At 43.0% G+C, this 14,490-nt stretch overlaps 1 protein-coding gene across 3 annotated transcripts in view; it reads right to left on the reverse strand.

The window, feature by feature from the left end:
• The window catches only part of Pcsk5 (proprotein convertase subtilisin/kexin type 5), a 424,706-nt gene that overhangs the window by 222,459 nt on the left and 187,757 nt on the right, over nt 1–14,490 (reverse strand). For all 3 annotated transcript variants that reach the window (XM_060387271.1, XM_060387268.1, XM_060387273.1), the window contains exons 8-9: nt 11,339–11,551; nt 812–912 (exon numbers count right to left, since the gene is read on the reverse strand). In XM_060387271.1, coding sequence (XP_060243254.1) covers nt 812–912; nt 11,339–11,551 — 314 coding nt within the window. The remainder of the gene's footprint in view (nt 1–811; nt 913–11,338; nt 11,552–14,490) is intronic.

The following is a 14,490-nucleotide window of genomic DNA, read 5'->3' on the forward strand; positions in this document are numbered from 1 at the left end:
TTCCAGGAAATTTCAGGTTTTGAAATTGAGGCAAAGAGATTTTAAATCTGTACAAAGTTTTCAAAGAGCTATGTCAAATGAGTCCAGTTGTTTTTAGAGAAGAGGAGGTACCATATACAAACAGTTTATGCAGTGTATTTCAAAAGGCTTCTGAACACAGTTTGACTAGAAGGGCCATGAGCAAAGCTAAGATTAATGGGTTGTCCTTGTCTGTGGGGTCCTGCCATGTGACACTGACATATCCTGTTCTATAGAATCGATCTGTGGCAGCACTGTTGTCACGGAATCCGAGTGGCCTAGCAGAGCTACAGAGAAGGGGACCAGAGAGGGAGGCCTTCCTAACCAGTCCGAGGTTTACAGGAACGCAAGACAGGACTGTTACAACCAAATGGCTAATACTGTGACTCCATAATGAAGGACGCACACAGCTTGCTTTTTAAAGCATATATAAACTCCAGCCTTCTCTTTGAATGAGTTTTGCTGGTTGTTTTGTGTTTTGTTTTGTTAGTTTGAGACAGGCTCTCATACTCTGTAATGTATCTATCTCATGCTGACTTGTTATGTAGCCCAGAACGGCCTCACACTTGCCATCTTCCTGCTGCCACCTCTCAAGTGCTGGAATTACAGGGTTGAGTCATTATTCCCACCAAGGAAAAATGTCTGAAAGCCCAAATTGCTGGACTTTTAAACACTAGCATGGGGAGTTATCTCCTGGGCTCCTGTGCTAAAGACTGCATATATCAGGAAAGGGAGAATGTTCTCAGTGATAGGGGCTTGTCACCAGTGAAGACAGAGAGAGACCCAGGCTTACTTGGCTTCCAGGGCCAGGGCAATGATGCCAGCAGCCATGGGAGCTGAGGCTGATGTCCCAGTATGATTGTCCGTGCATCGTTGCCTTAGGTCAGTAGTAATCTGAAAAATAAAAGCGAAAAAAATTTAGACCCTAAGTGCAGTCCGGGTCATAGTAAGAAGTTTACTAGCCAAAGTGGCTGCAGAAGAATTAAGATTAACTTTAAATTCAATGTTTCCAGACAGTGTGACCACTGATTTTCAAAGATCTGCCTGTATAAATCAAACATGACTGGAAACTGACTTCATTAAAACCAGAAAAGGTACAGGATAATTCACAGTTCAGAACATCAAGGTTGCAGATGTATCTCCAAAAAGTCTGGTGTACACACCTTGCGTGCCCTACGTTAGTTCCACTCTGGATTAAAAATGAAAGTCCTTTCATTGACCCACATTTTAAACCAAATATGTTGAATAAACACCCAGACACCTAACCTAGTGTCATTAGATGAAGGAATAAATGACACAGCTTCGAGTTTTCTCTAATTGGTAACAGGGGGAGCAGCGAGAGGTTTCAAGCAAAAGTTTCTGCCACATAAGTGACCTTTGCTTGTGGACCTTTCTAGAATTCATAAAAATGTTGTATGGATGAATTAAGGCTTCCTCAAAGGTTTTGTTTGCATGGGCAGGAAACGCAAGACTGGAGCTCCCGCGCCTCACACACAGCTAAGGCAGTGTCTGCTTGCTACTTTTCCATTTTTAACTTGCAATCTAAATGTGAAAACCAGATCATTTTATTTTCTTGGCTTGAGTCCAGTTCACCTCAGCTCTGACTGAATTCTATTACTATCCAGCAGAGGCAATGCTTACCAGCCTGTGTTTCATTATTGTCTCACTAAGAAAGAAAATTAAATTTAAGTTCTCTTTAACAAGAGAAATTAAGTACTATAGAATATGACTTTGGAACCATCGTAATACGGCTCAGATATTAAAAAAAAAAGTCTTCCCTCCTGGACAGGAATCCATTTTGTTCCCTTGGGACTGACTTTATGTTTGATGGGGAGATGAATCAGTGTACTCGCTGCAGTCACTGGATGACATCAGTAAACCTTTCTTTGGCAGGAAGACAAGTGTGTCACCACATATTACAGAGAAGAGAGCTGATGTGAACGCTGAGCAGAAAGACAGTGAGTAGAGGCAGCAGAAAGCACAGCCTTTGTTTTTCTAAGAGGACTGGGAGGTGCGCTGAGCTTGGTGTAGGAGGCAGACGGACACCCCTCCCCCACAAACACCCTTACAACTTTCTCCTACGCCACAAGAGGCTGAATAGAATTTTCCGTCATGTTATAGAAGTAGAGCAGCGTCTTGGCCCTCTCAGTTTTCCACAACAGAGGACGCCTATCATCTTTTCCTTATTTCTTTTGACATGTGCTATGCTACCAGAAGACCTGAATCACATAAGTATGAACACTGACATAAAAGAAATAGGAGAAGAAACTTGTGGAAACAGAGATATGATTACGTAGGTGAATGGAACTGTATTCATCTGTATGTAAAGGCTTTTTTGACAGACTTTTAAAAGCTGTACAGTAAGGTAACCCTTCTGGTAATTTCTTTGTGTATAGTACTATTAACTATACACTGCTGTCATGGATCTTTAGGGCCTGTCTCATCTGCATGAATGAAACTCAGAATGACAACTGTTCTGCCTTCCTCCTCCCATCATTAATACGCTTCCTGTTTTGATGTGGTTGATTAAGTAGCTCACCTAAGTTAAATCACTTAGTGTTTGTCTCTAATTGAGATAATTCACTTATTGAAATAATTCACTTACATGATGTCCTGAAGCGTCATCTATACTGTAGCACGTGACAGTGTTTCCCTATTTTCAAAGAGTGACTAATACTCCAATGTGCAATACTTTCTAAATTACGCATATGTCGATGGACATCGGGCTTGATTCCATGTTTGGCTGATAAGCAGTGCTCCAAATGTACGTGGGAGTACACAAGGCCTTTGAAACCCGATATTCAATGCTCTCAAATGTAATACCAGAAGTGGGGTTGCTGGATCAGTAACTTTAATGGCATTCCTGTGGGTGGCAAGATGGCTCAGTGGGTAAAACACTTACCTGCGCAAGCCTAACAACCTGAGTTTGATCCGTTAACACAAGTAAGGTTAAAGAAGAGAACTGTTCTCACTCTCACACATTATATACCCACAGTAATAAATAACTTTTTAAAAAGGCATTCCACACCACTTGAAATCATAGGGGATTCTCTGTAGGCATTTTCTGGGGTACTGGATTCTGAGTCCAAGCATGAAGGCATCACAAATAGCTTATTTCTAGGTCTCCAGAGAGATGGTCTTGAGAGACAACATTTTTTCGTATTTTACCCCATCCCGTGGTCACATTCCTTTGTGCAAGGGCTAATTTTTTTTTTCAATAAACTGTGCCTGGATTAAAGCCTTTTCTTGCCATTTCCTCTCTTGTTTTTCAGCTGTACAAGACACTTTCAATGCACAGATTCAGGTCCAGAATAAACTTTTGGAGTGTGTGTGCAGGACTTTTGAACCTTAAAAATAACCAATTCTGGGTAAACATGAACAAGAACTAGTTTATGGTGTCAGGTCAATAGCACAAATATGCCTCATTGTTTTGTAGTCAGCAGGCACACAAACATATAGATTGTGCTTACACAAAAAGCTACCTAAAACTGTCACAGAGACACCAATGGCATGGGAAATGCTATCAATTTTGGTAACTTTGTGTGGAATTCAGGTTACCATCGTGCTCTAACTTATTTCAATTATTTGAACTCAATGAGTTGGAGAAGAGTGGAGCAGAAAGGTGATGGGATCTTGAAGGTTAAAAGATTCAGGGAAAGAAAAGAAACAAAAGTGTCTCCCTCCCTTCTCTGCTCTAAGTGGAATTCCAGCTGGGTTGTTTCAAGGGGAAGGTACTGTCAGTGGAAGAGTTGTCAGGTGTACATAACCAGGAGCATCTAAGGTAAGGTTTTCACCATTAAAAGAAGCTGGACTATCAGGGAATATTTATGTCTATCTGCAGGAAGAAAAATCAAAGATCACCATGGAATGTGCAACCTAGAAGAAAAATGGTTCAAAACCAAAGCCACCTGGAGCAACCCTGCCCATCCCAGGTGCTGGAAAGAGAACGTTAGGATCTACCAGGGCACCCCAAAGTAAAGAGGCCTCCAGTGTGCAGCCCACAATACAGGGTGGATGAACCCCAACTTCAGACATTCGAGAATGTCTCAGAGTTTGGTCTCAGTCCCGGTGGCAATTTCGCATGCTCCAAATTCCCTCAATTCACTATCCAAATCAGAAACAGAATTTGTATCCGAAGGACTGAAATTGCTCAAGAAAATATCATTTGCATCCCTCACCGAGAAGGAAACTGGAGAGGACGCAGACCCTGAGCAGATCAAAGCTACCCTGATGGGCAAATTAGATTTCCAGCCTCATAGGATCAGTAGCAGATGGGGTTTTGGACTCTACAAAGTTAGGGATGTCATCTTTTCTTGGTGAGCCAGGCAGGGTATTGTTTAGCTCCAGCCAGGATCCTTGAGAACCATTGCTTCTCTCACCAGGCTTTTATTTCCTAGTACTTCACAGCTCATTATTGGAGTTGACCGGGCTTTTGATTGTTGCCCACTGATACCATTCTCCAGGGAATCTCAGCACAGATTGACTTCGGTCCTAAGTGACAACTTTTTAGGGCAACCTCCGGCAAGTGTCCTCTCTCCCTGATGCCCTGTGATCCTTTTTATGTTGAAGGTGTCAGATTGCCTCATACTTGTTAAAAGAGCAACCGAAAAGATAGTTTCAAAACATGAAACGACTTTGCTGTCTGTTTGGCTCAATTTGTTCCTGGTGCTGACTTAGATTTGGGCTGGAAATGTGTTCGTTGAACAGTTTTAGACACAGCGACTGGGGTCAAGGGCAGAGACAGTGAACTAGGGGCAGCTCATTACTAAGCACAATGACACGAAAAGAAACAAGGGTCACTGCATGATTTCTGTGTTCATAGATGCCACCACTCATCTTGGTGTGGAATTCGGGGAGAAGGAATAGCTCACTATAAAGCACCACTCCCATACTGCTAAGAGGACCTAGGAATGTGGTGTGCCACGGATGAGGCTGTTTCTCGAAAGAGGGTCCTGTCTTGTGTCTCTTCTATTCCACTGCAGTGTACAGCTGAGTTACACATTGCAAGAGAAGCAAGTATTTCTTTGCTGAGTTGCATTGCTTACCTTAAGCTCTCTTATATCCACTTCATTTCATACTCTGAACTTCTCCCTTCATTTAGAAACCCGTTAAGGTCACTTCTCTTTTGACTGTCTAATCACGACTCCAAGAAACTTATAATCAACCCTTAAAAGTTATGCATGTACTAATTTACGATCCAAGGGTTAAAGCGTAGCTGGTAACCTGGCCATCCCCCCCTCAAGGTTTGTCATCCAACTACCGTCATAAGCAACTGATGGAGAGAGAGGAGCTACGGCCTGGTGTAGCACATTCCACATATCCACAGCATGTTTGCAAGGAAGGTATTATATTATTAACAGCAAAGGAAAACAGTTCAGCGAGGCCAATGATCTCATTCCAAAATGCACAGCATCAAAGCAATTAGTAGGTGGGGAAGACACTAAATCCTGAACCAGCAACGTAAGAAAAAGCAGAGTTTTAGAGTGTAGTCCCCCACGAGAACAAGAGCAACAGCATCAGAGCTTTAGCCACACTCTCAGTAATGGCAGAACAGCCTTGGTACCCCAGCCTTGTAAGAAGCGGGTACAGCAAGCAGAGTTTCCATTATGCTTTGCTACGTTCGGAGGAGAATGTGGGCCGAATGACTGAATGCATCTGAACTTGCTCTTCTATCTATTTACTCTTTAAAAAGAATGAGATTTTCTAAACTCAAAGGAGCAGAGATGACAGAGATAACAGTGACTGCATTTGAGACGTGACGGGGTGCAGGAGGGAGCTGGAGAGAAGGACGCCTCTGCAGGAAGAATGTACCTGCTTTATAAGCTTTAAGAGCAGTGGGGTAATTCCTCTATCTTCAGTTGGCCTGTGGCCGCCCCTGAGATAGGCCAGGCAGCATGTGTGTTTTGAACACATATAAGGAAAATGATATCAGAAGAAGGGAGCAGAATGCTTATTATTACCCAAAACATGGCTCTGAGAACCTCTCCCAACGGGAACACAAAGGCACTCAAAACCTAGTCAGCAGAACAAATGACTTGGAGGTGGCTATTCAAAGGCAGGACAGGTTCTAAAAGATAGTTTTCTGGTAGGAGTGACTGAGTAGAGTTTCAGGTATACGATAGGTCATTGGAGTAAGCTACAGAAACAGCGAGGGTTAATGACAACATTTTGATTGCTTGTACAGGTTGTTACACACATACATTTGTCACGGTTTTCTGTAGTATATAACTTGATAAGTGTTTACCTCCCAGGAAGGAAGCAGAACATAGCCCCGTCCCCCTGTCCTTGAGTATTCATCCTGCAACTCCATGGGCAACCTGCTCCCCAGTGTCTGATGAGTATTTTTACACGGATGCTTACGGAGCTCCAGCTCGAGCCAAGAGGACAAACTCTTCATTCTCAAGTAGTTTCCACTCTGGCATGAAAATGAGACAGTAAATGAAGAATGTAGACAACGGTGTCAAGTGAGGCTAAGTACAGTGGAAGCAAAGCTGACAGACAAGAGGGAGGTGGAGGACTGTGGCCCCAATGCAGGGAGCACGGAGGCACACTCCTCTGGAGAATGAAGTGTAAGGACACCCAGCCGAAGTGGTGCGCTGGGCAAGACACCCCGGCACGAGGTACTCCACAGAGGACACAGCCTTGCTTTGATCACACAGGGGCACAGTCGTGGGAGGCTGTTGCTAGTGCCGCTTCTGATTTGTATGCCTGGCTGAGGGAATGATGAAGAGGGTAAAGGCCAGAAAGTCAATTGGGAAGAGCAAGGTGGTAAAGTGTGGTGGACAGCTGTTCAGAGAACACCAGGTAAGAAAAGCAACTTCGTCTGCAAAGGTCCCGACGAAGTGTCAGGGACTTGAGGGCACACTGGTGACGCGCTGGGGCTTTTATCCTGCTTCACTGGAATCTCGGCACCCTGTCTGACTAGACGTATGTGTTTTGCTAGCCTTCTAAGTTTCTGTTTTCTCATCTGAGAATTGAACAAGACGATCCTTGTACACAGGGTTTTCAGGAAAGTTTGCAGCCTGTGTGCAGAGTGCTGTATCAGATTCCCATTAGGAAGGCCACAATGTTCTGTTTACGACATTTATGATAAATGTAACTGTATCACACAAGATGCAGAATATTATGTATACAATTATGTTCGGAAAAACATTACTTCCAGTCACAGCATTAACCTAGCTGGTCAGGGTGGGCTGGAGAGGTGGCTCAGTAATTAAGAGACTAGGCTACTCTAGCATAGGACCTGAGTACAGTTCCCAGCATCCAGGTTGCTCCCAACTCCTTGTAACTCCAGATCCAGGAAGAACTGATACATCTGGCTTCCAAGAGCATCTTCACTAAGGCACATGCAAGCCCTTCTGGGTACACATAACTAAAAATATATAAATATATAAAAATAAATCCCTAAAAAGTAGCCATTTAGACAGATGTGGCAGGTCAGAGTAATTGTAGCAGTGGGAGACAGAGGCCATGGGATCAGCTTGTGTCAAGTGAGACTGTTGCGAACAAACAATAGTCATTCCTTATAATTCCGTTTACAAAAGAGCTCCATCTTATAGTCTTGACTTTCTGGACGCCCCATTTGCTGGAATGAGGTATCAGAGCACCAAGGCTCCAAGTCTATCAGTGTGAATATAATATCAGCACCCACTGTAGAGTCAGTAGAAATGGCAGGACATTCAGGCAGGCAGTCCTTGCTGTATTTTGAAACCCAGGGCTAGCTTTTCCTGCTTGCAAATCATGAAAAGACCTTTTTGTCCCAGATATGTAAAGCTTGTTTAACAAAGTGCTTTCCCAGAAGCAGATGGGAGATCTTTCCCTGTCCCTTTAGATCCTCAGCAACTGTGTTGGTTCAAATCACAAAGGTGCTCTTAGGAATGAAGAATGACAACTGTGCTTTTCTGGAGAGGCTGCAAATGACAGAAGGAAATGAATGGCTTGGGGAAGGGGCCCAGTTCAAAGAAGACACTGCCACTCCTGTAGCACTCAATCACAGATGCCACTAACAGGATGCAGGCATCACCCAGGGACCACAGGCGTCTAGGTTCAAAGCCTAGTGATGGCAAGGTCCTGAGCGCACTGTGGGCTTATTCATCATCCTGACATCTGGAAGGAAAGGGGGTCAGCTGGACCATAAAAATCTAATGTTGCTGCCAATTCCACTCATGTTCAGGCTGTTAACATGCTCCTGATCACAGTGGCTCTCTTTATGGGGCTGGTGAAAGAGACCACAGGATTTTATGGATTGGAAAAATGAAGGTGCAACAAGAACCGCTGTGAACAGAAAAATGACCAGCTATCCTTCCAGGATGCAGAAGGCTGCACAGGCCTAAGGGCAATGATGACAGCCAGTCAGAGCCACAAGCACACCAGACACTCACACTCAGGCTGTCACTACCCTTGGTTTCTTACTGTCTCACGGGAATCTCTGAAGCCAGGTGGTGTCACCTCAATTTTTACTGTTGAGGAGGTCACGACTGAGTGGGTGAATTAGTACTAGGTAATCAACATGAAGTCAGGCACTGAATTCAAATGGCTTCCAAATGTCTTCTTCCCATTCCAGATAATTTGGGGGTGTAGACAAAAAGAAAAGAGTTGAAGAAATAGTAAGATGGAAGGAGAAAATGTAGAGATGAACAAGTTTTTGGCCTTTGTAATGAGAAACTGAGGCTATTATAAAATGCATCTTTTTAGAGAAATACTGTAATCTAGAATTCAACTTTCCCCAATTTTACACAAGGAAATGTTATGTCCCCTAGCCATTAGCTAGTGTGTACTGGTGTGGTGAGACACCAATTAGTTCCATTAGGAAATGCCCGAGTTATTTCCTTTAACTCTAGTCTGACAACATCAGTACATAAAACAGTATATTTCTAATTCTTAATAAATGAAAATTTCCTTAGAGAATAAGCACAAGGTAGACATAAGGAAGAGTTGCATATGCATCCAGTCAGGGAAGAGAAAATGAAGTATATGATCCCACAGAAGGATTCAGGCATTCAGTGCCCAGGTTCCACCCCAAGCCCTCTCCCTGACCACAGAATGGCTTATCCTTCCCCATGGTTCTTTTCAGGGGGTCACAACAACTGCTGGACAGATGTGGGGCGCAGTCCCTCCTGCTCTGATAGTTTGTCCAAGCTTCTTTTAGAGAAGGTACTTATGAAAATGACTGATACCGTGCCCACAGCAATGGCGCCACAGGGAACAGAACTGGCGAGAACACAAGTTGCTTGGAAGCGAGCGTGAGCTTGCTGCACACCCTCACACTCCAGAGCTAAATGGTGGGGGTCTTATTCTGAGCTTCTCAGGTACTTCATGATGCAGCGATGCGGTCATGGGGCACTGGTCATTACTAGTTGCAAGCTAGTGGACACCCGGCTCTCTACTGAAAAATCAAAAGAGGTATCTCTAGATGTTTACAGTTCTATAAGGAAGTCAAAATGTTGGTGAGGGACATTAGTTTTTAATTAAACAAGCCAGAAGCTTCTAGCCTTGTGCATCTCTGCGCTTTCTCCTTATGCATTTTACTGTGTTTGGAGTTAGCTCACTGACAAATGATTGAGGAGGAACTGAGAAATGCACTAGTGGACATACAACTTTCTTTTTATGTTATGTGTATGGGTGTTTTGTCCCAGTATATGTCTGTGTAGCACATGCGTGCAGTGTCCACAGGGGCCAGAAGAGGGCATTGGATCCCCTGGGATTGGGGTGACAGATAGTGGTGAGCTGCTATGTGGATTCTGAAACCAAAGCCAGGTCCTCTGGAAGAACAACCAATTTCCTTTAACTGTTGAGCCATCTTTCCAGTCCCAGGCTTGTGAATATTTTAAATCCAGTCATTGGGGAGGAACTAAGGAAAGACTGGGACATCTTTAAGATGTAACTAAAGTATGCACTAAAAAGTCGTTGGGAAATCAGACATAAAAATCTAATAATGAACGAGCACCAACAGGAGATCCGTAGATATAAGTTAATTTCACACAGGAGACAAATGCTCTGAACCTGTGGTGTTTCGGACTATAAAATTATTCTCCAGATTTTGGAATGCCTGAACAGAATGAGCTGTCTTGGAAATGGGAATTAGAATTCACGAATGCTTCATGCATACATGTTGTATCCATAGTCTGTAACTTTAAACAGTATTTTAGATGACTTTTAGGCTTTAAACTGTCTCCACATGTGGAGTCACAGCAGTGATACACAGCTGTTGGACTTAGTGGCTTGGATTTGGGGTTGGCATGGGGAACTTGCAAGTGCCTCCCCTACTATTACGGAAAAATAAGATGGTTCTCCCCAGTGCCACCCGCCCCCAAGTGGCTCCACAAACATCAGGTGAAACATCTCAGCTGGACACTAGGGAGGTAGAGCCCAAGACACTTTCCAAAACCAAATGGTCAGGAGAAGAGGTCTAGCATTTGACGTGTAGAATTAGTGGCCCTGTGGCAGGTCTTTCAAGAGTCGGAGCTTCCCCAGACACTGAGGAGGGTAAGCACTATGTTGCATCATTTATTGAATTGTGTCTCCTCCAGTTATGTCAGCAATGGCTCTATGAACATAATTTCCGTAGACTACGGTAGCTGTAGCAAAGTACTGTTAGTACAGGATTACTACACATTGGATGAATATGGTCCCTTGGTATCTACAAAGGATTGCTTTCAGGAGTCCTCAAATCTGAGAATGTTTAAATCCTGCATATAAAATAAAATGGCATAGTATATACATCCTCTACACATCCTTCCTTAGCTACTACCCCATTTCTAGATTGCTTTAATACACAACATAACACAAGCACTATGTACACAGTTACAGCAGTGTATTGTTCAGTAAATAAGGATTAGTAAAAAATTATCTTCAAGGTAATTTCAATGTGTTGTGGTTAGCTAGTCTGTAGGTATAGCGCCCATGAAGACAGACAAGGAAATGTATATTGTAAGTGTAATCATGAGTTTTCTTATATACTTTTTTTGTTCATAATGAATTAGCTGTATGAGACACCAGCATCCAAAGTCAGCGAAAGAGGCACTGAAGTGAGAATCACATACTGATCCTTGTTTTTATTCTGGCACTATCAATGTAAATGTGGATGTAAATGTATTTGTTCTTAGTAAAACTGAAGGTTATATTAATGCTGAATTATCATGCCTCAGACAAGCATTTTGTACTGGTAATAGATTGTTAATGTTCACAGTGACTTATTTTATCAGCTACTCTGAACTGCTGTTTCCATATGCTCCTCAGAAACACTGCGATGGGTATCTCTTTATCTTTCGGTGTGAACATCAAGGGAAAATACGGCAATAGACATGCAGAAGTTACGTACTATCTTCTTATCATAGGATTCTCCACTGCTGTAGGTTGTGGCCAGGGTAGATGAACACTCTTCCAAGTACCAAGGTTTCTTTCCACTCTCGGCCGTGCTGCTGATGGAGATGGTGTAGATGCTGTTGGTGTAGCCGTCGCAAGAGCAGTGGTCTTTGCTCCTTCCACCATTGCCAGATGCCCACACAAACACAGAGCCAAGACCTCTCCGCCCCTGTTGACAGACAGAGGAAGTTAGAGAGATGAGAAGTCAGGACCCCAGGTTGTAGAAGAGAAGACCAGAACCATTAAAACAAAATATTTGCAGGATGAGATGCTATTTTAATGAAACGTGGGGGAAGAAAAGTAAGGAAGGTTGCTTTAATAAAGTAAAATGGCCAGAGGAGTATCAAGAACATCCATGTTTTACTAAACTGAGAATCATTCTAAGTGCTTTACAGATCCAGGCTGAACTTTTCCCACAAACATGTGGGACCAACACAATCTTTCACCAGGATGCAAATGAGGAGCCAATGTAGCAAGGTTTGCTGATGTCCTACAGTGATAAAAGATGTATTAAGGAAAGATAAATTTGAATACAGATCCCAGAGTTGAAATGTTCTGTAACAATTAGAGTGATATACTAAACATTGTTTTAAATCTTCACAACAACAAAAAAGGGAGGCTGTCACATAATACTGTTTGATATCTGAGAATCAGGAAGTACAAAGCAGTGTCTGTCAAATCCCTGTAAAATGGTCTGTAAAAGCAGTAGTGCCACCTTGCACGTTTCATAATCAGAGCATCTCACACCAACGCTCAAAATACTAAGAACTGAGTCACTCTTTATATCGTAACTGTAGCTTAAAATAACAGGGAGAGGACCACAAAGCCCAAACTAAATAATGTAATGAACAGCATCAAAGGAGAACACTGATGTATGAGGTAAAGCAGATCTTAGCTTCTTGATAGCTAAATTAATAATAATAATAATAATAATAATAGTTTATAGCCAAAGACACACTGTTGGATATCTATGGCAAGCCCATCATCTTCTGCTTAGCATGTGGGAAAGAAAGCCACACAGCTGGTGAGGGCTGAACCTTTCTTCAAGGCCATAGGTGGAAGGAGAAATAGGGAAGACACTGTTAGAGTTTGAATTTAAAACAGCATGTTTTAAGCTTTTGCTCCCCAGCTGATAGCTCTGCTTGGGGAGGCTATGGGTTCCACAGGAGGTGGGGTCTGGCTGACAGAAATAGGGCACACAGGGACCTTGGCTGGCAGGATGAAAACAGCCCTTGCCCCCACCTCCATGCTCCACAAGGCAACTCAACCACACTTTCTCTACAGAATGTGCTAAGACTTTCTGGAACTGAGAGTCAAAATACACCCCTCTCATTTTAAGGCTGTTTCTGCCACTATTTTGTTTCCTGCTTTGTGAATGTAAAGGATCTGGACTATCTGTAATCAACTCTTCTTGATCTGGAATCCTTAGGGAGCAGAGTAATTATAACCTGATTAGACCAAGCTGAACATACACTTCTTTTTGTTCTTTAAACTGTAAACTTGCAATGTTGTCTATACAGAATGAACCTACCCCCTTGCCACCACAGAGAGCAAGAATGAGGATAACAGCCAGAGAGACTCAGTTGCTATCACTGATGGACAGCTGGGGCTGCTGGGCCACCCCTGACTTCCTATCACAGCACTTAGCCAATCTAGAATGTGGGAATAATCAAAATCTCAGTCCATGCTTTGTCCAGTATTAGCAGGACTTATGTCTGACCTTAGTGTGAAGTTAGACTCATACCTAGACCTTAGAGAAAGAAGATAGCCACAAGAATGAAGACTGTTTCAGTTATCATCAGCATCCTCTTTCAGACACTGAGCAGCCTTACCATAGGCCAAAAGCATGGTCATACTGCCACTTACCTGGACAGGTCAACAGAATGCATGGAAAGGCAGAAGACCCACCTGGTTTAGTTAATACCATAACAGATGAGAACTCGAGAACCACGGAGTCATGAAAAGCAAAGCAATGCAGTAACATTTATTCATCTCAATTTATTACTGTGTACCTAGTAATAATGTTTCATCAAAATAGTTTAAAATAATTAAGACAATTCATAAGATAAAGTTCAGGAAGTATTTTTGTGTTTATGAGTTGCCATAAATGCACTATACACATAGATATAGGCTGCTGTAGTGTGTGTGTCAGATGCATGCATGAGGCTGTCATACAAGAACAGTGCATAAGAGATGCCATCCAAGCACATACAAGTTAGCATCCTCTGTTTTATTTCTGCATGTGTGTCTATGCATGTATATTGCATGTGTAGGGGTGTCCATAGAGGTGAGGGGAGGGTGCAGGAGATCGTAGAGCTGAAACTGCAGGTGCCTGGGAGCTGCCCCACTGGTGGTTTGGGATCTGAACTAAGGTCCTCTGAAGGAGCAGGAAGTGTCCTTAGCTTCTGCGCCATCCTTCTATCCTTCCAATTTCTTTGTTTTGTTTTTGTTATTGTTTGTTTGCTTGTCTGGAGACAGGGTCTCAACAAAATCATAACCTTTCTGCCTGATCTCCCAAGTACTGTGATTATAGGTAGGAATGTGTCCGGTTGAAAGAAGTTGAGTTTTTGTTTGGTTTTTGTTTTCAGTGCTGGGAATGGAATCCAACGCCTTATGCATTGAAGGCAATGTTCTCTATCATTAAGATAAAACCTTGTGTCAACTCTTCTTTTTATTTTTCAAATAATTTTTTAATTTTAATTTTTATTAATAACACTTTATTCACTTTGTATCCCCCCATAAATCCCTCCCTCCTCTCCCCTCCTAATCCCACCTTCCCTCCCCCTTCTCCACGCATGCCCCTCCCCAAGTCTGCTGATAGGGGAGGTCTTCCTCTCCTTCCTTCTGATCCTAGTCTATCCGGTCTCATCAGGAGTGGTTGCATTGTCTTCTTCTATGGCCTGGTAAGGCTGCTTCCCCCTCAGGGGGAGGTGATCAAAGAGCAGGCCAATCAGATTATGTCAGAGACAGTCCCTGTTCCCATTACTATGGAACCCACTTGGATACCGAACTGCCATGGGCTACATCTATGTAGAGGTTCTAGGTTATCTCCATGCACGGTACTTGGTTGGAGTATTGTGTCAACTCTTAAAGGACTTGTTTTCTATC

This window comes from Meriones unguiculatus, chromosome 1 (assembly GCF_030254825.1).
Source record: "Meriones unguiculatus strain TT.TT164.6M chromosome 1, Bangor_MerUng_6.1, whole genome shotgun sequence".
Lineage (NCBI taxonomy): Eukaryota > Metazoa > Chordata > Mammalia > Rodentia > Muridae > Meriones > Meriones unguiculatus.